This window comes from Falco naumanni, chromosome 2, assembly GCF_017639655.2.
Source record: "Falco naumanni isolate bFalNau1 chromosome 2, bFalNau1.pat, whole genome shotgun sequence".
Taxonomy (NCBI): domain Eukaryota; kingdom Metazoa; phylum Chordata; class Aves; order Falconiformes; family Falconidae; genus Falco; species Falco naumanni.
This window is the reverse complement of record NC_054055.1, coordinates 65,983,609-66,008,513: the sequence shown is the minus strand read 5'-3', so window position 1 is coordinate 66,008,513 and position 24,905 is coordinate 65,983,609. Positions and strand designations below refer to the sequence as shown.

At 45.2% G+C, this 24,905-nt stretch overlaps 1 protein-coding gene across 4 annotated transcripts in view; it reads left to right on the top strand.

Moving 5' to 3' along the window:
- The window catches only part of ADPRHL1 (ADP-ribosylhydrolase like 1), a 38,292-nt gene extending 18,604 nt beyond the window's left edge, over nt 1-19,688 (top strand). For 3 of the 4 annotated variants that reach the window (XM_040584588.1, XM_040584586.1, XM_040584587.1), the window contains 4 exons: nt 1,888-2,015; nt 5,659-5,791; nt 6,895-7,048; nt 12,917-19,688. In XM_040584588.1, the coding sequence (XP_040440522.1) occupies nt 1,888-2,015; nt 5,659-5,791; nt 6,895-7,048; nt 12,917-17,690 (5,189 nt within the window). In that variant the 3' untranslated portion in view covers nt 17,691-19,688. Of the gene's footprint in view, nt 1-1,887; nt 2,016-5,658; nt 5,792-6,894; nt 7,754-12,916 lie in introns of those variants that run through there. The other variant, XM_040584589.1, reaches the window with a different exon arrangement.
- The last annotated feature ends 5,217 nt before the right edge of the window (nt 19,689-24,905 follow it).

The window sequence follows — 24,905 nt, the reverse complement described above, 5'->3', positions numbered from 1 at the left end:
GCCTTCCAGTTTTAGAAAACTCTTTTTTAGCTGCATTATCCCCCATGAAGAACAAACACAGCGTTCAGTTGCAGAGGGCTTGATTCAACACACCACTCCAATACTCAGTTGCAATCACTTCCCAGGTAGTCCTGTGGGCCTAAATGTGACCATCGTCTCAGGCTGGGCTCAAGGGATTTCTGACCATGCTACAGGTCGCCCATGCAACACAGGTCTCCTGCAGCTGCTTTATCCCTTTGTTTATGAACCTGTGCATTGGAATAATCACACTACCTTGCTTGTTGAGGCACTTCATAGCAAACATTTGGTTTTGATGCATTCATCGCTTATGGTTGTGAGGGAAGTAGGGGAAGAAAAAAAAAAGAAAGAAACCTGTCAGGTCACCTGCATTTCTAAAAGCCGTCTTGCAACCAGCTGCTGGAGTGGGTGCTGGTAGTTCACTTCAACGGCCAACATTTTCTTCATGTGACTTTTTTTTCCCCTCAAGATGCTCTCTTGGCCTGATGCCTGTGAGTGCACTTTCACTCTGTTTTCTAACCCCCACCCTAGTTTTTTAGGGTTCTAAGTGAATGGCTTCCTTGTGATCAGGCAAAACTGGGGCATGGACTCAGAAGAAGGGCAGCTGGGCATTCCCCCGCACAGAGGGCATGTGGCTGAAGGCTCATCCCTGTCTGGGGCTGGGGAACCAGCAGCCTTGGGAGACTATCAGGTCCTACAAGGCAGCTTGGTTTTTTTTTGCAAGGAGTTGAACTGCTTTAAAGATTTTAATTGCCAAAGAGGCAATTTAGGCAAATAAACAAAATCAGATTATGTCCTTCAGAGAAATTGGCTGTGTGCATGCTCCTCAGCCACTTGCAGCACACAACGGAGAGACCAAGCAGGACAGAGCCAGGGAAAAAATGGCAATGCTCAGTTTTATTTTAAACTGTACGCCAGCAGTCCCATACTGAATTGCTAGTTTGCCTTGGCACACTTAGCCGCCCGGTCCATGTCACTGCTTTCTAATTCCGTATCCCCATGGGCTTCCCAGGCCAGGTTTCACTCAGGCCTCGTTTCTGCAGACGGGTGCATGCGTGTGTGCTTAACAGGTCGGGGTGACTTACACACCTTTATAATCTTTTATAAAAAGGTTGAGCCAGAGCATTGGTTTGAGAATAAACTGAATTTCACAAGATTATTTACACGCGCAGTGTTAAGCGTGATTAGAGATACTCTTCCAATAGTGACAGGAAAAGGCGAAAGACCTATGGTTATTAAAAAAGGCTTATTTCTGTGGGCACAGATAGCAGATGTGTGTGCTGTTTATCCCTTCTACTACATTTGATAGGTATTATAATATATGCAAATGGAAAATTTGGCCTTTCCTATCTGCCTTTTCCTGAAAGATCACATAGAAACTCTGTGAAAACAGAACAGAAATACTGGAGAAATTACGTGATTAAAAAGTGATAACTGAGGCAGGAGGCAATTTGCATTTAGGAAATGTAAGCACTTTCAGATATTCTTTACTCATAGGAAAGGAATATAAAAATTGGCATAGTATTGATTTTTTTTCTCTTTTTGTTGACTCTTACCTTTTCTTTGGATCATTTCTCAGTAAGTTCTCTAAAAATCTCATATTGATGTATCTTAATGTAATTTTAATACACCATAAAAATATCACAAGACTGAAAATATTCCCTTCGTTCACACCTTCTGTTTCCAGTTAGATGTCCCACTCCATATTAAAATGCATACTTAGTACCTAAGCCTGCTTAATGTACATTGCTGTAAAATACCTAGGGTTTTGGGTCAGTCAATACTGTAATTTTCTTTAACATGTATTGAAGTAAAACTGAAAAGATTGCCAAGATGAAATACTTCATCATTAATTTCTTTTGTATTCAGAATATCAGGAGCACTGGTTTTATTTTGAAGCCAAGTGGCAGTTTTATTTGGAGGAGAGAGAAATCAATGAGGAAAATCAGAATAAACCTGTCTTTCCAGACAACTACGACGCAGAGGAGAGAGAAAAGGTAACTGGAACTTCAGGAAGCGCTCGGAAAGCCTTTAAACCCAGAGAGGTATTTTTAAAGAGACACACCAGGATTTTTCAGCTGTTCCCAGTGCCAGAGTAGTCAGGAAGTCTTTCTTTTTCTTCAAGCAAGAAAAAACAACTCCCATTCTTGGCCCTGGTATGTGTTAGCGTAAGAAAGCAGTTGTCACCAGTCCTGGGGTTGCTGCAATGGGAGGAAACATGGCAGAGAGGCCGACTGAATGTCAGATGTATTGACACCCAGAGCAGGCACAAAACGTAAGCCACAGCTATTTGAGGGTGGAGAAGGCAAACATGTCACTGGATGGATCCTAATGGAGCTGTGGCCCGAGTCCCACAGAAATCCCCCAGGATACTAGGAGCTGGACTTAGTCATGGTCCTCTGAACAGACGACAGCCATCCTACACAATTCTCTGCCAAGGCAGGCTGTGCCCAGACTAGTTTTAAGTGTCTCAAGAGATGGTGTTTCACCACGTCCCATGGGATACTACTTTATAGCATACATGATCTTTCCTTTGCCTCATCAATTCTGGTTATATTTTCTTAACTCAAGAGAAAGAATGTGTCTTCTTCCCTGGTGTTCAAAGCTTTCTGATATGTGCTGGCACCTCTCAAAACTCTCCACTTAGCAGCTAAGCAATGAGTCTGTGATTCTTGTCACCCTTTCCCATAAATCAATCCTTTTCCCAGACTATTAAAACAGTTCTATTCTGAGAAGTCAATTAGTATATTTTTAGGTGCTTATCTATGCAGTGAAAGGTGCCAATGGAAGATAGATTGACTGTGGATAATAAGAAATTGCTCACTCTAAACATAAAGAATAGATCCCCTTCCAGGTTTATTTATTAATTCAGTGCCATGAATTCACTACCAGCTTTTTGTTCCTTCCAGTTCTACCAGAGTCTTAGCTTTAGGAGAAACTAAAATAGTATTTCCCCATGATCATTTCAAGAGAGAACTGCATGAATTCCTAACGCAGAAACAAAATTTACTTTCACCACCCCAGCCCAACTAATTTAGCCTATGAGCTATTTATTTTGATGCACAACAAAGGTAAATGTTGCTTGACCCTCAAACTCCACCGCCAGCCAGAGATCACAGCCTGACAAAAGTCCAGAGACTTAATATGCTTGTAAGCTGAGCATGTTAATAGCCATGGAAAGAATAAATGAGGAGAAGGTCACCATCCTGCCTGCCTTTTTCCCAGGAGTGTTTTCCTTTGCATTCCCTCCAAACTAGCAGGCCACTTGTGTCTGGAGGTATAGCTGATCGCCTTTCTGCAGGCCATTACTAAAGCACCAATATCTGGCACCACTCTTGCCAGCAGGTCACTGTACACATGTTCCTGCTTGACCACATGCACCTTTTCGCAGGCATGTACCATCTTAGGAGCTGTGAAAGTGAAGCCTTCAAATGTGGCTTGGATTGATCCAAGTACATCACAAAGGCAATTTCCCTCTCTAAAAGAAATGACACCTCAAAATTCTAAGCAGCAACGGTCACATTCTCTATAAGCAGGTATACAGCTTAAATTTGGAGAAAACTAGAAAAAAGGCAAATTACTCCTTCTTGAATGGATTAATACAAGATGAGCCAATGTAGGATAAATCATTTTTCAGTGGTACATGTTTGGAACATACTAGATACACAGTGAGCAGGCAGACATTGCTCTGCACTTGAGGTCAGCCTTGCTTCTGCAAATAAATCTGTCACCCTGCTCACTTTCCCATGCTGGACATGGTGTGTGACAGAAAAGGGAGGAACCAAACCAAAGTCACCCAGGCCAATTGGACTCTGAGGAGCTCATCCCCTTAAGATGGAGTTGCTTAAACCAGCACTGTGCAAGGACCCAAAAAAGGGGTGGAAAAGGAAAAGGAAAGATGGAAAGGGAGTGCTAGCCAGTAGTGGGTCAGCTCCTGGAGGGTGAGAAAGTCAGAGGCAGCTGTGATTACTGACTGCAGGGGTTTGCAGCAAGGAGAGGACCTGTGAATTACCTCCAGGGCTTGGCAGCAGCTCAGTGCCTTCAGCAGGAAGGAGCGGGTATTGACACTCCAGTCCACGCACTCTGTGATACGGGTCCTTGCCCACCCACCCTAGGGAAGCTGGGCTGGTGCCACACGACAGGGCCACGAAGTTTGAGAAGGGCTGCCTTGGTGCAGTTAAGTCCCCCCAGGCTCGGCCACGAGGACATCTATCCCTAATGTAAAGTTGTTTCAGCCAGGTGGGATGACATCAGACGTGTGCAGAAGTGTATGGGGTCTTAAGGGCTAAATGCAGGAACACTTGAGCCTCCTGCCTGCGCACCCAGAATAGCACCTCCACGCTTAGTCCTCTTGCCTTTGGTAGTATTACACGTGGGCCAGTACTGCTCCACCAGCTTCTGAGCTGCAGCAAGAAGGCTGGAAAGTCTGCATGTGTCAGAGGACAGGATAAAGACAGAAATACTTTATAGATGGGGGGAAAAAAAAAAAAAACAACCAAAAACAACCAACCAAACAACCAAATAAACAAAAACCCCGACAGCAGCAGAGTAAAGCTGCAGTCCAACTCTGCTTTGTTTGATGTATATGCACATAAACCACAAGCATGTGTGTAATGGCTGAGGGTAACGTGAATAGATATAAATGCAAACCCTGCATATGGGTTGCGGAAACCAAGAGCCAGCCAAGCAGCAACAAGTGGATCTAACGTAATGAAACTTAACGTTCAGGAAATAAAGCTGCCCATTTCCTTTAAAGGGAGGTACTATTTTACTATACATTTATCAGCGTTGATTTAATTTGGGGATTTGGGGCAGGAAGAAGTAAGTTCTGGAGCTACCTCTTCTAGAGAAAATCTGGTTTTCCTTTGCAAACCTCTCTGTGGGCTTGGGTTTTTTTTCTTCTTTCTCCTCCTGAGGAGGAAACTTTTCTTACATTTGCAAAGTATTTTCCCTTTTATTTAACAAATACTTGTAGAAGAGGAGGGAAAAGTCTTGTCAAGAAAAATTCGGAGAAGGGGCTTAAGATAACATAGTCTGAAATTGAGCCCCTAAAGAAATAACGGAATCGGAACTTTTCCACCCTCCATGTAAAACTTGGCTAATTGAAACATTTGCAAATGTGTGACAAGGGGAGTTGAGAATATTTCCCAGAGGCAGGAAAAGGACTGACAAAGTAAGTCCTTACCAACCCGAGTTTTTTAAATAATAAGATATTTCAAAGGTGTGAACTTGGAATCTATGTCACCTACTTTTTGGCCTTCTGGGCTTGCTTAAATCGAGCCAGCTTCATGGCCAGCCAAGAGCTTGGTGCGTTAAGCTGGGGTGCAGGCTTACACCTGCGCCTCAGGCACCACCCGTGCTGCGGTAGCTGCGGCCGTGCTGTCTCGCCCTGTGCCGCAGGCAGCAGTGTGGGCAATGCGGGCAGTGTGGGCAGTGTGGGCAGTGCGGGCAATGCTGGCAGTGCAGGCAATGTGGGCAATGCGGGCAGTGTGGGCAGCAAGGGCAATGCGGCTGCCTCCTGCCTTTTCCCCGCGAGGTGAGCTATTCCCACCCAGCAGGGCAGAAGTCACCCTGGCACAGCCGTGTGCCTCCCGCCCCCACTGTCAATGCCCTACCTTGACGCCACTGTCTCTCCCACAGACGTACAGGAGATGGAGCTCCGAAGGCCGGGGGGGCAGACGAGGCCACGATGCCCCCATGATTGCTTACGATGCCTTGCTGGGCTGCGGCGGGGACTGGACGGAGCTCTGCAACCGCTCCATGTTCCACGGAGGTGAGGCCCCCCTGCGCCTCCCATGCTCTGCACCCTTGCCAAGGGTGGGAGAGAGTCCTCCTGGCTGTCGGCTGCTGCTGTTGGCCGATCTTCCACGTTGCCTGTTGTATCTGTGCCCCTGGTTTTACCCACCAAACAAACCCCCTTCTTGTAGCAGCAGCTGCCGCACAAGCCATTCACGGTGCTTTTCGAATGCTATTCCATCCAAGTCTCATGGTTTCGCCAGAGGTGCACAAGGAGTAAATCCAGCATGGCTTTGTAAAGGGGTGGCATCTTCCCCCACCAAAATGTTAGTCCCTCAGGTAAAGGAACCTCTTAGCTGCACATAGCAAAACCAAGTAAGGGAGAAAAATAATACAGTGCCCAACCAGTGCCAGGCAGATGAAACCTAGCACTTTAAAGCACACAATTTATTACTTCTACAGCTTCGCAAGAGATAACTCTCTCACTGGCAGCTGCATCCTGCTGGGCTTTCAAGAGGGCCAGCGTAGCTGGGGGGAAAGGACCCCAGCCCCAAATCACTCCCTCCCTCCCAGCCTGGCATGGGCCCTTTGCAAAGCTGCTGGGTTGCTCACTCGCCCCAACACAGCGGTGAGAGCTCACAGACCCTCACCGCAGAGCCCAGCAGGCACGAGCCCGCGGGCACAGCACGGAGCATCAGTGCTGCTCACCACGGCTGGAGGCTTTAAAGCACGTGCAGTGCCACACTGTGCTGTGAGGAAGGAAGAGACACTCCAGTCCAGGACGTTTTCTGTGTAGCAGGGAGCCCTGCAACTACTTTTCCCTCCTTTATTCCTAATGATGGCTAGCTGCTCACAAGAGCTGCTGTGTTGGAGTGAATTTTCCCCACACTGTAGAAGCTCCTAGCCCAGGAGCACATGCTGCAGAGGCATCATCACGTGCTTGCCTTGCTCCCTTCCCTGGGCATCCTCACCTGTGCTACCGGAGGCAGTACGTGGGGTGGTGCAAGCCATTGGGACCGACTCACCGTGCCACCACCATGCCCCCGCAGCAGTTTTGTATTTCCACCTCTGTGCAGCACAGGTTTGGTTCTGTATGTGCTGGTGACACTGAGACCATTGCAATTGTGCTTAAACCTGCAGGAGAAAGTGCAGCGACTGGGTCCATTGCCGGCTGCCTCTACGGCTTGGTTTATGGCCTGAGCAAGGTCCCCAGAGGCTTGTACCAGGACCTGGAACAAAGGGAGAGGCTCGAGTACTTGGGCGAGAATCTTTACCGGCTATCCATGGAGGAAAAGTAAAGCGGCTTCTGCCATTTTCTCTTTCTATAAAGACTATATCAAACGCTGTAGATAACTGACCGACATCCATAGAGAAGGAATTAGTCGAGAGTTAGTAGGTGAAGATAGCTGAATTATTCAGGACTGATATTTATGGTCTTTGTGGTTTTTTTACAGATGTAGTGATTTCTGAGTATAAAGAGTGCTGCTCAAACCAGTGAGACAATCTCAAATGGAAAAAAATAAATGAAACCTCTTTTGACTGATTTCAGTCTAACTTGCTATAATACCACTTCCTAAGCAGCTGTGACCAGCAATCACACATATGAAATTAATTTTCAGAACTAATGCTTTCCTGCAAAACTAATGGTAGGAGCCACTTATGGGGATATTCTCTGTATATTTGACAATCCTTTCACCACTGTGTTCCTCCTTCTTCTCAAATCTAATGTGTCTGTGACACTTGTAAACCTCATGTCTCACGGATTAGCTTTTAATAAACCACTGAACCCCACACCAGCTCTGTGGTGCAAGGTATTGTTACAATTGAAGCTTCCAGAAAAGGAAAACCCAACACTAAAAATACTCCCAAGGAACAGCAAAGCTTCAGTGTGTCTAAAATTTCTGAATTATGCTTTTACTCTTCTTCAGTCTTCAGAACAAAAGGGTTTTTTTTAAATATAACTGGCTGAAATGTTTGTAAATAAATTAATCTTACACTATTTCCTAAGCATCATTCTTTATTTTTAGATTGAGCAGATTACATGTTGCTGTATCAGTATCAGAAATTTTGGCCGAGGTCTTCAAGCAGTTGTAATAGGTCAGCAGTCAGGCTGTGATACATTCCACAAGTCTGAGCACCACAAAAACCTCAAGAAGAAGAGTTACAACTGCTTTACCTTTTTCCTCTTTCCTCTTTCCTCTTTCCTTTTTCCTTTTTTTTTTTCCTTTTTCCTTTATTCCCATTATTCCTCTTTCTTGCCTTACTTTGCCTTGCCTTGCCTCACATGTCCTCTCCAACTTCTTCAACTTCTTTTCCCTTTCCTTTTCTTCTTTCTTTCTTTTTCTTTCTTTTTATTTTTTCTTTTTCTTTTCCTTCTTTTTTCTTTTTCATTTTTCTTATCCTTTTCCTTTTTCTTTTTTTCTTTTTTTTTATTTTTCTTCTCTTATTTTCCATTTCCTTTTCCATTTTCTTTTTTTTTTTCATTTTCCTTTTTCCCCTTTTCCTTTTTTTCCCCAATTTTTTACTTTTATTTTTCAAGAAAACCAACAAATTATGATTCACTTAAAAGTTCCTGCAAAGTAAATAGTAAACCCCGGTGAAGGAGATTCTGATGCCCCTACAGCAGCACGGCCACAAATCTGGAATCCTCAATGAAATGACACAGAAGAAGTGAGCACAGAATCTGTCCCTGGTGTTTAAACTTATGTTTTACCTCAGAAGTTCAGAAACTGAGGTCTACATAGCACTTTCCAATTTCCACTTTGAGTAAGTGCCTAATGGTGTTGGTTTCTCCTGTCCTCCTCCAGCTGCTGAACTGTGTTTTAAAAAGATAGCTAAAAATACATAAGTACTTTCCTACTCCTTTTTCCATGTAAGCAATTGCTGGAATTGTCATTGGGATGTTATGTGGCAGAAAGAGGAGCAGGTGATGCCTGTCATTATGATTAGCAGCCTGCATGACAATATCCGTATGAAAATGTTTTCTGTACTATGAGCTGTTGTTTTAGCATGTTTTCTCTTGGCAGCTTTGCAAGGTGCTTTCATGTTTGCTTCGGAGATATGTGGGGGGAAAAAAAGAGCATTTAGTCAGCAGCTTTTGATTTAAGAGAATATCAAGACTTTATAAAAACATTCCTTCTAGTTTAGGATGCCTCTAGCATACCTGTAATAAATTCAGCAGTAGAGAAGAGAGAAGAACATATCCTGCATAAGGTAGGATTTTTCTCTAGTATTTTGGCTTTTCTTCTTCCGTTAGAAAAATTAATCACAAAAAAAGTTGAAGAGCATTCATAACTGTTCCCACTTTACCTTCAATCCAGGCTGGGGAGGACCAAGTTTTGTTTCAGACAAGTGAGAGAAACTAATTTAAAAGGTGGTTCCCAAAGACTGAACCCATAAAGCATCATTTCTGCAGCTGTTAAGGCAAGCGGCGTGTTGGCCACCATTTCACTGAAAACACTATGAAGGCCTGTGCATCCGTCCGAGCAGGCAGAGCCAATCCCGGTTGGCTTCCTTATCTAGGGGCAGGTCGTTGGACCAAACACCACGGCAGAGCTGGGCAGTGACGGAATGCCCAGGGATGAGGGGGCCTACGGGATGCAGCACCTCGCACGCTCCAGCTTGTGGCCATTTCCCCAGTCAACCAAGAGCAATCCATTGATCTCTGGCAGCTTCTATGAGTTGGACAGTGGTTTCCAATATGCTTTTCTGTCTTTTGATGAAGTCTCTGTAGTGCTGCCTTCTCCTGCCCCTGCCCCTGCCCTGAGTGCTGCCCACACAGTAGCTAGTTCTTCAGGCTGCCGGGGCGTGCAGAATGGTGGTTGGATATTTCACATGTAATTCAGAGTCGAGGGACAGGGCCTTCTTTTCTCCACATCAGAGACTAATCCAGAAGCTCCAGCAGCTGTATGCTTTTAGCAGACACCACAGAATGCCACCACACCACACTGCTGAGCAGCCTCCAGACCCCTGGCAGAGTGGAAAGGCTGGATGCGGTGGTGCGGGAGGGTGCATACAGGGCAGTGGGACAGTGCCAGCTCCTGTCCCTCTGCCGTGGCACGTCAGCTCTCCTCTGCTCCACAACACAGTGGTGTCTGCTGCAGAGGTTTCCCTGGAGCAGGCCAGCCAGCGGGATAGGGTTGCACTGCTACCTGTTAGCATATCAGGCTGTTGCCACTCTGATGCTGCCATGATAAGTGTCAAAGAACAAATAACTAAGCTGCCTGTGTTATGCATCTTAATTATTCATGGGCCAAGAAGACAGGAAACTTTTGAAGGTGGCCTTGTCTCCTCTGGAGGCCCAACTGGTCTGTCCTCCAGACACTGAAAACCATGCAGCAGCACTTCCAGAAACCAGCAGCACATTGAGGCACCATCACGCACATTAGAAGCAATAAAAACCAGTGTCTCCACGGGAGGAGAGGAGTGAGGAGGCTGAAGTCCACATTAGGCCATTTCACAGCATCAGGGAGGAACCCAAGTATCTGCCTTGTCATCTGGTAGATCCCTCCTTGTGCACGGGGGATACCTGCCTAGTTCCTGCTGGCCATAGGTGGGAGTAGAGTTGGCTATCCGTAGTTGATATAGAGGTTACTATAATTCATTGATAGGTCACATAGTTTAAGAACAGCAGGATGCCAGTTGGGAAAAGATGGTGAAGAAATATTAGGGATGATGTCTTGGTCTGTTGAAAATGGTGGTCATGCTCCCAGACCTGAGAAATCCTTTGATTTCACCCTCCTTCCCTGAGAGGGAGGCATGGTGTTTTCCAAACATTGGGACAACACAGACTCATCACTACCCACATTTTTTGTGGTGGTCACAGAATTCAGTGTCATTGTACCACAGCCCTTGCACAGAATGTATTTCAGATTTACACAGTCATGATGCTGGTTTGCAGGTGAGGTCATCTTGGAAGACCTGCACATGCCCTGAATAGGTGCCATAGCTGTTTGATCATTTTCTGCTGCTTGCTGGTAAATATGGATCAAATACTCGACCTGTGCAACATGTCTTGGTACTTTAGGCAATGCAGTACTCCCACAAATGCTGTATTTCAGATGGCATCCTGCAAGAACACTCTAGCATAGAAAAGGAGAATCCTGAACAGGGCTCACCAGTAATACATTTTAATGAAGCTGTTCGAATTTTGTAGCTCATAAGTGACTAACGACTGTGAATATTCCTTGCAGAGAGGGTCTGATCTTCATCCCTTCACAATCAATAGTGGTTTGGCTGCGCTGACCTCACTGAAAGCAGGACTAATCTATATTTTACTGTAGCCATTTACTATATCCAAAGTAGCCCAGGAGGGAGAGGTAAGCAGGGCATCTGGTTCCACTGCTGTGTTGAGAGATCAGAGATAACCTAAATCACACTGGCTGATGGCCCCACATGTGTTTCTGAATGCACCAGGCACTTCTTAGGGGGGAGACAAGCGGTCTTCTGCCATGGCAAGCTTTCAGTCCAAATATCAGCAGACTGGCTATAGAAAAGAGAGTGAAGCAGGATACTTTTAGACAATTATACCGTGAATTCTGGTTTTTTCTTTATTTTGAAAATTCTCATAGTTGTGACAAATGGAGATCTTGGTGTAACATGGGAGCCTTGCCTCTTTAGCTGTGGTCAGTTCAGTAAAGGAAAGGCTGGATGTTGCCCCATTATGCACGTGAGAGCATGCACCTGTGCTATGCTGAAATGTGGTTATTCCCAATAAAAACCTTTGAAGTATTGGTTGTCACATTAGACACGGGCCAGTTGTCATGCTTTTTTCTTTTATTGGCCTTTAAAAATATCTACAAAGTCATTATAAATAGACCTTCTCCCATTCAAGATGGCAACTTCATCCCACTGCTGAGGGATGTGATTTTCAACATGTGCGTTTGAAATGCAGCCAAGTGAAATCCAAATTTTACGACTTGACTGGACAAGAACTAGCCCCGCACTTTGCAGTCTCCATAATATCGCAGGGGGACAGGCAGGTCCAGTCTCTTCCCGAGTCCATGGGGTGCCAGCTGCTGGGGCACAGCTGGGCCTTCCGCACCTTTCAAGCCTGACACTCCCTAAAGCATGAGCCTCTTTGCAGCCTTTCTGCATTTTCTACATGTGGGCTTAATTTAAAGAATTTTTTATTCCACTTCTGCTCATAAAAATTAATCCCCTCCCGGTATGCTGGCTGCATTCTGCACATGAAGCTATTTCACTGCACAGTGAAGTAACCTTGCAGCTTTTCATGGTGTCAGACAGCTGACACCTCTTGCCTTTCCCCCTCCTAGCCCCAGCTATTGTTATTGACTGTAGGCTCCCGCTTTTGTGCTGGGTTTAGTATTTAGTTCAGTAACTGATCCACAGCAATTAAAGCATTGCCTAAATCCCCAGCTGTCCAAGCGTCTGATTCTTCAAACTCAAGTGTAGGTCCAACGTATCAGCCTTCTTCCTCCAGATTAAAGGGTGTTGTTGTCAAGGGACATTGCCAGTGTGGTTGTTGTGGTGTTACCCTTCACAAAGCAGATTTAAGAGCATAGTCCTGATGTGGGGTTTCAGAAAACAAATAATCCAAATCCTGTGGTGTTTTTTTTTTTTAAGTCTGGAGAGGTACCTACTGACTTCTGACCTGTGCCAACAGCAAAAACTATCAGCTGCACATTTGTGCTCCTCAGCCTTGAAATTTGGTTTTAATGGTTTGACTCTGTTTTTGTAACCCAGAGGCAGAACCATGTTTTCCTGCTAACTGCGTTCTCATCAGTTTTATCTTTGCCTATGCTTTACCTAGCAGGAAAGGAAAACACCTTCCTTGTTGCCCTCTCATTAGGACATGGTGATATTAAATGAGTGAGGAGTGGCCCAGAGGAGATGTTGTCACCCCGACGAGCGTTGCTTGCCCACCTAAGCGCTTCCACTGCCCACAAAGCGCAGAAGACAGAGCCGGCAGTGCCATATGGGACCATGCGAAGCCCTGCGCGCTCCTGCTACACCATGCCTCACGAAGCTTGTAAAGCACTTTGCATGCTTTTTAACAGGCCACTAACAACAACTCTCTTGAGAAGTTATAAACTGGAGTATTTTTTTCCATTTTACGCGCGGCAGCATGCTATTAAAGCAAAGTTAAGAGGTAGCAGCAATGTTGATGATTGAAAGAACATTCGTGTTTTCTCTTGTGCAGCACAAAAAGCACACGCTTTTGCGGAGATAATAAGGTGCTGGTAGACCCTTTGGTGCTGAAGAAGAAGCTCAATAGGATGGCAACAGAGCAAGGGGCCTTTGCTGTTCTCAGCAGCCTGCTGCTGTACGTCACCGAGCTCGCAGCTGGCGACCCACAGCTCAGCAGCAAGAGGACAAAATGGGCGGAAGGTAAAGAAAACAAGGTGAGTTGTAACAAGCCATGTCCAGATCCAAACAGGGGACAGCATCCCACCCGGTTTCAGCTCTTGCGGTCCAGGTTTCTAAACAACAATCGCGAGCCATACACCAAGAAAAGAAGAGAAGTCGGCAAACTGGTCATTAAGGAGAAGCTGTGGGTGAGCAGGGCTGGTAACAAGCTGGACAGAAGCAGAGACAGGAAAGGAGATGGAAAAGCAGTGGAGGAGGATGCAGACACGGTGCCTGGCGAGAGGGCCAGGTGGAGTGGGAAAAACACAGTGAAGAGCATCCTGAAGAAATTTTTAGCTGCCGAAGAAAAAGAAGCCAAGGAGAAGTCTGCCATCTGGAAGAAGAAAGAGGCAAAGAATGGTTTGCCCAAAATAGTCAACAGGAGTTCGGTCCTGTCCATACTGAAGGAGCAGTTTGAACGAAACGCTCTCTGCTCAGCTGCAGAGGTGAAAGCGCCGGTCTTGCGTAAAGCTGAGAAAAAGACAAAAATCTTCCCAAAGAGAAAAACTATTCGTAAGCCAGAGGTCAGAGTGCTGCGCACAGCAGCGATGACAACCACAGGCATAAACAGCCCAGAGTCCCAATATTTAGTGTGCTCCACAGTCCCGGTGCCCAAACTCAGCATTGCTACCGAAATTAACCATCCTTGGAGCTGGTCAAAAAATAATGCTGCAAAGCAGCCTTTCAGTCATGACACACCACTGAAGGAAAAGGGGGGATCCAACAGAGAACCTGGTAAGAACAAAACACTGGAAAATGCAGCACAGGACAGGGAGGACAAGGAAGAGTTACTGGTGGCACCTGAGGCCATATCTGATGCAAAGGACCGTGCTGAAGCTAAAGTAGATTCCACAAAGCAAGCACCCAACTTTAATCCTGATCTAGACAGCTCTTCTTCTACCTGTAAAAGCAAAGCTCCTGCAGACAGCATTCCCCCCTTGTCTGATCATAGTCTAGACTGCAACAGGCATAACATGACAGCTGGGCCTGATACATCTTCACTGTTGTGGATTACTAACGCTGGGCAACATGTTAAGGAAGACAGCCCACCTTCTAACTTGCCTTACTCTAGCACAGCTGAAGGAGCCCATGAGCGAAGTCCTCAGGATACTGAAACAGGTGAGATTCCTGAAATAACTATGTATGTATACACTTCAGAGGAAGCTGACACAGAGCTCACAGAGCCAGAAAAAGATCTTTTGTTTGCAGGCCAAAAATTTTTTCCAGAGCAGAAAGCACTGGAAAACACCCTGCCATTTCATTCTCCAGGAGTTCAAGCATCTTGTGAAGTTGAGCCTCTAATGGAAGATCAACAGCTAACTGCCCTAATGCCAGCTTCTGGCAAAAGGCCACCAATAGTCCAAAAAAAGATACCAGGTTTAAGAGGCAGATGTTCTGAGGAAGCCAAAGAAGGAGCGAAATATCACAGTGAAGACAAAATATCCTCTACTTCTGGCAAAAAAGATAGCGATGTCCCAACTAAAAAGGAACAAGAAAATAAAACACCCAACAGCCAAATGCAAAATGAATCCAAAACCAAGCAGCCACAGCCTCCTCAAATGCCCAGCCCACAAAATAACTTTGTTAATTCCAATGCAGACATAGCACATCCAGATGCAAATCAGACCAAATCCACTCTCTCCTCAAATGAGAGCCAGGAGCAGAAGCCTGGTGCTGCAGAAGAAGAGCACATCTCTTCTCATTTGGAAAAGACACAATGCCCTCTGCCAGGTGACTTTGTGAAGCAGAGTTCCTATGTAGCAGAAGATTATTTTGGGAAGGACAAATTAAGTTCATCAAATGAAACAATGAATCATGCAAACAATCGGGCCCTGCACAGGAGTACCTTGACAGACCTGGAGACCTGTCACAAACCATTCAAATCTTTCATTCAGCGTGAAGAGGCCACTGCAGATGAGATGCCCTGGCCTGACTCTGAGGTAGGGCAGTCACCCTCCTCAGCCCCTCTGCCAACACAAATGAGTGGGATTGCAGGACAAAGAATCCATCGCACTCTTGGAAATACCCCAGCCCTTCCACCTATTGATCTGGTGAGACAGGGAGCTAGTGATCTGGGGGATGAGCATGGCTCTGAGAAGCATCCACCACCCTCTTCAGATGAGTTGACAAACTGTGGGAATGATACAATGGTGGAGAAGGAAACTACGTGTGATTTGAAAAACCAAGTGCTGTCCCCAAATCACGCAACTGAAAATGAAACCTCTGCAGCTGAAGAGACAAATACATGTCAGGGATTTGAGAACTGTCTTTCACTTTCAACCAAGAAGCCAGGAAAACATGAAAATAAAACCGCGCTAGCAAGAAAGCCCCTATTACTTTTGAAGAAGAACCAAACACCAACTTCAGATGACACCATGAAGCAAGGAAGTGATATGCTGGAAAAGAACCTGTTTCCTTTATCAACTGAATTGGTCTCAGACCAGAAGAAGCATGCAAAAGGTAGAAATAAGGTTTCCATACATACAAAGGATAAGCTCGTGTCATCAGATGACAACAGGAAGCGTGAGAGTGATAGGATAGAGACAGATGAGAGAGAGGAGAGAAATGTCTTGCATAAATCTGAGGAGGAGCAACTATTCACACCAAGGGATACAGTGTATCATGGTAATAACTCCTCAAATGAGAAGAATGCTCATAGGCCTCAGACACCCCAGTTACCTTCATCAGAGCGTGATACTAACAGTGAAGGACTGAAAAATACTGGGCAGAGTTTGAAGCATCTAACACCTTCAAGAGATTCTGTGAAACATGACCATGATACGACAGTAGATGAAGATATCTGCTGCAATAATGGGAAACACCACTTGTCCTCATCAAATGAACCAATGAAACATGCAAATGACATTGCAGGGGAAAAAAACATCAAGTCAAACTTCAAGAATTATTCTATGCCACCAAAAAATACATCAAGGCAGGACAATAATGAGGAGGAGAATACCCCTCGTAATTTGAAAAATGAACCAGTGCAACATAAAAAGAGTCATGAAGGAGGGAAGAATACTTTGTGTGATCCTAAAAATCAAATTCCATTACCAAATCAATCTGTGAAGCAAGACAAGAAATCGTCTCCTCTAGAGACACAGAAACAGACGTCTCCTCTAGAGACACAGATGTCACCAGGTGACTTTGTAAAGCCTGAAACTAAGCCGGTTGAAAAAAAGACTAAGCATACCTCTGAGAAGCTCCAGTCACCTTCAAACAAAGTGCTGAAGCCTCAAAAAAGAAGTTCTTCAGGAGAGAGGAAGCAAAAGACACCAGCAGCAGAGGATATCAAGCCACCTGAAACAAAGGCAGTAAAAGAGGATAATGAGCACCAGCATTCTGGGAAGTACCAGCTACCTCCTTCAAGAAAATCAGCAAAGCCTGAGGAAAACACTCCAAGGGGAGACAAGCAGCAAACGAGATTTGAAGATTTTACCATGCCTGATGCGAATGCTGCAAAAGAGAAGGACAAATTTCCAAGTTCCAGGAAGTACCGATCAGTATCGTCAGAAACATTGGTTAAGCCTCAAGAAAATGACACTCCAGAGCAAAAGCAACAAACATCAGCTTCTGCAGGTTTTAAGAAACTTGGTACTAATACTGTAAAACAAAAAGGTGGAGATCCAAATTCCAGGAAGTCACCTTCTTCAAGCAAAGTGCTGAAGCCCCAAGAAAAAAATACTTCAGGAGACAGAAAGCAAAAGACACCAGCAGCAGAAGACATCAGGTCACCTGAAACAAAGGCTGTAAAAGAGAATGATAAATACCAGGGTTCTGGGAACCATCAGGTACCTCCTTCCAGGAAATCATCAAAGCCTGAGAAAAATCCTCCAGGAAAAGAAAAACAACAAACTGTATCTGAAAGTTTTACAAAGCCTGATGCAAGTGCTGTAAAAGATAAAAGCAAAGATCCAGGTTCTGGGATGCGCCAGTCCCCATCTTCAAATTCACTGGTAAAGCCTCAAGAAGAGAACACCACAGCCAAAACTAAGCAATTGCCACCACCACCTGATGAAAAAACAACTTATAAAACTGGTAGTCCGGAAAATAAGAGTGAATCTGAGAGAAGAAAGAAATATCAGCTACGCTTTTCAGGTCAATCAGAGAAGCACAGCAATGACGGCTCAGGAAAGGAAGGCCCTGTGGGCAACTTCAAGAGCTACCAAGCTCCCTTGCCAAGTGATGGCACAAATTGTAAAAGCAATACCAACCCAAAAGAGAGCAGTTTTCTTACCGAAGAGAAGTTCCCCAAATCATCCTCATTTCACGTTGCAACAAAAGATGAGGAAAATCCTGCTGGAAATAGAAAAAACCAGCCTGGATTGAAGAAGTACCAAACGCTCTCATCAAAGAATTTGGTGAGGCGTGAGAAAGATATTGATGAAAGGGAGGGGAGATGGCAGGCAGCTGGCAAAACAAGTGAGAAAAAAGCAGAACTGGAGGACTGCTCTAAAGCAGCGCCACTCTCGAAATACACAGTAGAAAGCTACAGTGAAAGACCCTTAGATTCATCTTTCAAACCACTGATCATTAGAGTAACCGACACGTTTAAACATCAGAGCTAAAGCTACAGCTTAGGCAAGAACTTACAACTGGTCAAGGCACCAGTTCTCTTGATCTTTCTTTTTTCCCTCACTCTCCAGGGCATTATATTATCATTTTTTAATCACAAGGACATTGATGTGCATCTATCTGAGCTGGGCTTTTTTCTTTCTTAAACTTTAGCCTGAAGACATGAATTAAATTAATCACTGCAAGTGAATTAGCTAATCACTGAATTAATCATCAGTTTATAAATTAAATATGAGAAGGGTTTGGAGATCAGCGTGAATTCAGCCCTGCTCCAGACTCTCCCTGCTAACTAATGGGTTTTGTTTGTAACAAAGACGACTGTTCAGGGTGAATTCTATTTGTATTTACTTATTCTAATGAAACTCTGCTAGTACTTCTTCCAGGAATGGTGGTAGGCAGTGTCAGCTTTAATTATGTCAAAACCCACTTATTCTAAACTCTGCCTTTTCACAGATTAGCAGGAACTGTTGATTTATTGCTGCACTGAGTGACACTTAGCAAAAGTAGTGAGGGAAGGAGGGGAATGCTTCATTTATCTGCAGAAAAAAACTCAAAGGACATTGATGCTACAAGAGGATTTACCATGAATGCAAATGTTCAGCCTCATTAATATTAATATTGGAAAAATAGTGATTTAACCTCCTCCGAAGCTATTTGCACTTTAGCCATACACTGTATGCATTATTGCTGTAAAGATACAGCATTTCAAGGGGTTCTTAATTACTGCAGATGCAACAAGTGTAAGAGCTCAGAAAAGCTCGAAGCTGAAAGGCCCTGAGGACCTCTCCTGAGGACAATGTAAGCCAGAGAGACTCAACACTTTGCCAGGGCAATTCAGCTCTTCCTGGGACATCTGTCCCACTCCAAAGCCTGGGGCACACAGACAGGAGGCAGGTGCCGCAGCTCACATTAAAAGTCTTAGGAAGCGTTTGTTCTACAATGCAACGTGCAATGGAGCAGTAAGAAACAGCCGGTGTCAATGAACCCTACTAATGGGACAGGATTTTTTGTGTTTACAGTAATAGCTGCTTCTGCGCAAAGTTTGTGTGTGATGAACGTTGTTTTGGAGAAGTGAGGGCAGGATTGCCACCTTGGGTGCCGTAGCAAAGCTGTGTCAGGCAGAGGAATCTTACAGTACCACTGTCCCGTATGTCACTTAAGCTTAGCGTTGTAACCATGTGTTCAGGTTAAAACTTACTGTGGAGGAACCCTAAAGGCGTATTCTAAGGTCCCACCTTCAGAAAGCTGCAGAGCTATCCAGAAAGAGAGAGGGTTTGCACAAGCGAGATCCTGCTCCCCCATGACAGTGACCTGCCTTCGATTTTTACGACGCTTTCCAAGACTTGACTCTTTGCAGCCCGGGGCTGACCATTCCTCCAGCCCAGGCTGGCAGAACGCCCTGACCCACTGCCAGCGAGGGGACAGGGACAAGAACAGGCTGGCAGCAAGCTGAGATCAAACCCGTCTGCCAGCACAATGCGCGTGAGTCACATACGTGACAACTGGGCTGGCCCTGACGGTGACGCTGCCGGGAGGAAAAGGGGACATGAACATCATGTCCCCTGACCACTGAAAAGGCTTAGAGTTGGACTTCTTTCCCTTCACAACATGTCGAGAATTTGGCTTTCTGGCATCCAGAGGCTCACAAAATCAAAATCACATTTGTATTTCACACCAGTCCTCAAAACAGAGGCCCAGCAGAATTTATTGGAGATGGAAGACTGCCCTTCTGTGCAGAGGTGCGCAGAAATGCAGAGGTGCACTTCACCCACTGAGCTTTTATGAGCTGGCAACCATAAAGCCCACTTTGTACTAAACCTAAACTATAATTTACTTTTTATTGTCCATGATTTCATTACCCATTTGAGAAAGTTCCTTACAACATAGAGAATTTGCACCAGACTTGAATAGTAAATGCTCTATTAGCTGGCTTCTCCTGCCAGCACAGGAGAAGCCATTTTAATTATTCTTTTTCTAATCTTTTAAAAGACATTTACGGGGGGGGTGGGGGTTGCCCCTTATTCACACCTGGAAATCACTACCCTCTAAAACTTAAAGGACTTCTTCTGTCTGCCAGAAAGTTACCCAAGTGTTAGGCAGGTGCCCTCCAGGAGAGCCAGTCAGCGGGCACCGGGAGACCCTCAGCTGTTCCAGTTTACACCGCAATGTCTATTTTTCTCAACAGAGATAAAGCACCAGGAGGCTAAAACACAGCACCCCGTGTTCAGGACAATTCCCGCAGAGTCATCCTGTGGGGATTAACTTTTAGGTTGCTGCATGCCTTAATCTCCCTGGTAAAATGTAAATCACCTATCCAAGTTAATTGGCCATTCCTCCCTGAAGTGCACTTAAAATGTGACAGAGATTTGCACTGAATGCATCCTTAAGGGTAATGCCTCACTTAAGGAAATCACTTCATTTCAGGAGTTAACACAATTAATCCCTCAGGAATGAGAGAGCAAGGCCTTACAAATTCCTGTGGTGATGGCTGGAAGAGCAGTAGAAACTCGGTGTGTCTTGCAGTCAACAGCCCAAACCAAGCCACCCCAGACCATGCTGACAGGAAATTTAGCACTGGTGATAAGCAAAGAAATTCCAGAAATGGGTATTTCCAAAAGAACTGGAGTTTAAGGAGTGGTACGTGTATCGATGTCAGCCGTGCCAGGTGTGCAAATGGCCAGGCTTGAACCCTGATGAGACCCTTGCCTGAGGGAGACACACAACAGAAAACAGTGTCATTCCCAGTCTCCAGGAGTCTTTCCCAGCCTCCTTCACACTAGGAGGAGAGGCCTCGTGGCTCTGCTTTCCATTAAGCACATCCCCCACCCTGTGACAGGAGAGGCAGTGAAGGGAGCCTTCCTGGGCTGCTACCTCACTTTGTCTGACCTAACAGCAGATCTTTTTGGTGCTCCTGCCGGCACATCTCTCGGCTTTCGTAGTTTTGCACAACAGGTGTAGGTTTGTACGGTTCTGTTCCTTCACCATGCTCCAGGTCTCTGCATTACTAAAATGCATCTCTCAAGGTCACTGAAGGCATTAGGTCCTTCGCAAGCACTAAATGCAGCAGGAATTTTTTTTTGCCAGTTTTAGTAATGCCTCCTTAAAGCCCTGGCTAGCTGTAGATACAGACAGACAACCAAAACCAGGCCAGGCACAAGGAAAAGAAAGAAAGAACAAAGCCCAGGTAGACAAGGTTTTTCAAGGTTACCCCTCTGTGGTGACATCGTTTAAAATTTCAGATTCTTATGGAATTAGACTCCCACAGAGATTTTTTTTAAGGGGATTGGGCACAATGAATGACCATGTAATTTCCCTGGCAATAGCCCATTGCTCTGGATTTTCCAAAGTGTAGCTTTCCAGGAGTTTTTGGAAGCCCAAATAAAAGAGGTGTTTAAAGAGCCCGAACTAGGGTACCTAAAAGGTTCCCAGCTGAAAAAGCAGGTCTGAGAGGAGTTCAGTGGTTAGTGGTGGCGCAGAGATCAGGACAAGCAGAGAATCCAGGCAGGCTTCCAGTAGCGGTCATCAGTGAAGTCTGTCAGATTTTGTATGTCCTCTCTAATTAGAAGATAGTAAAATCTCCCCTAGTCACTTCACATCAGCAGCACACCTCTCAGGTAAGCTCAGTAATATGGGAATCACCGAGGGATTGGTTTGGGATGATTTGGATAGCCAAGCCTGGACCTGAACAAACGGCACACCAGTACGGCAGGTAGCACAGCCCCCGTTCCCACTGTCGAACACATGCCCATCATCTCCAGCAGCCCCATCCGTTCTCCCACATTTCTGACTGAAGGACTAACCTCTCTGCCTTTGGTCCCCAAACTCAGCACAAGGTCAATGGCCCTCTGGATGTGCCCTGCTCTCCCTCCATCTTCTACAGCAACACACCCCTTGACTGAGGTGCTCGGGGCTGAGTGGGACAAATCCAGGCCTCAGAGCCCCAGCTTTGTACAGAGACCACCACTTTCTCCAGAAGTTTCATGAAGTGAATGTGATGCCCATATTTCTGGGGCTTCAGGCACTGAGAGAGCTCAGAGAGCCCACGGGAAGAGCTGAGAGCTCCCTCCCCCCCCCCCCCAGCTCAGGAAGGGCTGCTAAGCCGTGCTGGATGAGTATTGTCTCCATGAGACTAATGAAATGTTCCCTTTTTTTTTTTTTTTAATTGAAAGAGGGGATATAAAGCATAAAGAGCCCAAGCCCTGAGAAGTTCTAGCTAGTGGAAGTACTCAGGCCAGTGCTATACCATGAGGCACGACCAGTCCACATCGAAGGTAGGAAATGTGTCACTGCTTTTCTCCAGACCTCAAAACTGGGGAGAAACTGTTGTCCCGGTAGCGCTGTCGAATTCCAAATTGTTCAAATGAAACCAAAAATTAATGAATGCACACTTCTAGCTCTGAACTGTGAAATAACTTAGTATTTATCAACATCTTGTAGTGCTGTTTCTCAGACAATCTTTAACACACTACACATGACAAAAAAAGAGACCAAGACCTTAAGCTGTATGATTTGCCTCAGGTTTTTTCCCCCTTTGTACTTTTTTGGATGTCAATGGAGCTGGTAATGGAAAAAAGCACTAAAGAGAATAGAAGATACCTCACATTAAAATGCAGCTTCTTCCTCCCATTTTAGCTTTCTCGTTCCCACCTGCAGCCAGCAGATCCCAGCACACAGGGGTTATTCAGCGCTTCGGTGAAGCATCCCTCCCAGCCCGGAGATGCCAGGGGAAAGCTCTGGGCTGATGGCAGTAGGAACGCTCCACCTAATGGCTGAATTTTAAAGCAGGTTGCAAGCAAGCGCTGACGGAAGCGGAGGGAAAGCAGGGACAGCGGTGGGAATAGTAGGGAGATGCAGGCAACCATTTCTTCTCTTGTTCCTGTGCCACTAAGGACTGCATGCCATCCAAAAGGAGCTTGCCTGTGTGACCAGAGAAACCCGACAAGTAACAGCTAGGTATCCTTAAGGATTTTGGGGTGAGGAGTTCCTCTGAAAAGCTGAAGTAAATTGGCTGGTACCTGAAAAATCAGCACAGGGAATTATCAGCTATTAGCAGAAACAATTTTAACTACTTCCCTCACTATTTGGTTTCCAAAATGCATCATCTCCTCTAATCTTTATTTCTCCTTTTCATTTCCATGAGCATCTTTTCATAAAATGAAACATTTTCCACTCTTTGATGAGAACTTTCAAAAAGGAAAAAAAAAGTCTTGCTGGGTATCTGCTTTCCTGCCAGCTAAAAGACTTTTTGTGTACTGAATAGCCGAAGAATCAGCAGGTCAGTATTTTACCTCTTATGACCCAAAGGACCTGAAACCATTTTGGGAATTGCTACACACCTCCTGTTATTGTACTTGGTTTGTCCTTAATGTGCCTTCAGTTGCTTGTACTCGACTGAGCTGCAGAAGCAAGAACAACTTTGTAAGATGGTGGCATTGTCACTTGGCAAGGCAGCACTACAGCAGGCTCTCAGTGGTGCATGCCATACAACAGCACAAATGTACTGCCAGAGGGAAAATTTCCTGAGAAGATAAAACCGTAGAAATCTATAACACACTGAACTGGTTATCCTCACAAAGCCATCAAATAGCTGTTACAGCATATATTTTAAAAAATAGTTAGTGACTCCAAATATCCAACATGGGACACTTCATCAAAGGGTCTGATTTTTGGGGGAAGGGCTCAGCACCTGCTTTCTGAAAATTAAGCTTCTTTCATAAGATGCCTCATGTTAGGCAACCAAAGCCCCTTCTAAAAAGAACCGACCCAGATTTCTGAAATACAGGAGAGTTCACAGATACCTACTTGCCTCTACATCTAAAAAACAAGACTGTGAACAAAAGAATTGGCGTGCAGGGACTAGCCAGCTTGCTGCAGCCCTGTGCGTGAATGCAGCCAATGCAGGTTGCTTTTACCACAAGGAATTGCAACCACTTTGTGCAGACCACGCACTTTCTTAGCCTGCACCATGGCACTTGCTAAGCTGGTCACTCTGGCCCTTGCAGGGAAGTGAGAGTTTTTATACGGTTGAGAGACAGCCTAAAAAGAAGGTGAGTCCTTCCCATCACGATTCCCATGAATCAAAGAAAGAAAACTCTTGGACACTGTAGAGCCAGTCCATCCTTACTAAGAAATAGCTCTGTTTAGTCAAGCTACACCATCAGAATGAAATTCTTGTCAAGCTGACACCATCAGAATGAAATTCTTGTCACCCTTGGGATTCGTACCAATGCAATGGACCACCCAAAGGCAGCTCTGGATTGCTAGCTGCTGTTACTGAGATCTTACATTCTTCTGAAGAATGGGAACATTGCTGGCAGCAGTGATCCAAGCACCCAAATAAGCACCCACCAAATGCATCTCAGCTCTAACTGTCTCTAGGCTCCAGGAAACTTATCACAGAAGAATAGAAGTCCCCAAAAGACATCTTCTTTATTAACTCATTTAAATTACACCCACCATGTAACAAAAAAGTCTGTACCATTGTCATATCATACAGATTTCTTAATAAAACTGTTTTCTTTCTTAGATGGGTTACTTATTCGTACCACTGAGTCTTATTTGTGTGTTCAGAAGATGAAAATAATAAAAGCGTACAAAATAATGATTTTGTAATCATTCTGTCATTATCAAGGAAGGAACATGAGAAACAGAGAAACAGCTCCTGTAAGTATCTCATCAGTATGCAAACTGTTTTCCTTACACCCAAGAGAGCTGACACATGCTGAGTTTCATGGGACAGTTGGGAATTCGTAGAAAACATGGAGCATTAATTATGCAAATGTTGTGGCTTTGAAAAGAACATGACAAGCTGCATTTTCTGCAGCTTGCTCCTTGCTGCCCTGTCCCTTTTGGCTCCTCAGACCTGAGCAAAGAGCAGGCTGCATGCCAAGGAGGTGACTCCAGCCACCAAAATAGGAGCAGTGACAGGCTAAGGATCAGGCTGGAAAGACTAGTGTCCTCCTCCTGTGCTGCCCATTGAGTGGGGGTGGCCAGCCAGGGCTGCATGACCTGACATCACTGTCTGTCTTGCTTTTCCTTGGTGAAGGGATTGATTAAATGCACACCTGAAATGAACCTGGTGCCGCAGCAGGGCTGGATCAGGTTTGGTTACCCCTGATTCAAGGCTGGCAGGAGAAGCCAATAACCTGCTGACCACATTAGTGCATTAGAGCTGCAGAGAAGCCTCAGGCAGCTACTCCTTCTTTAAG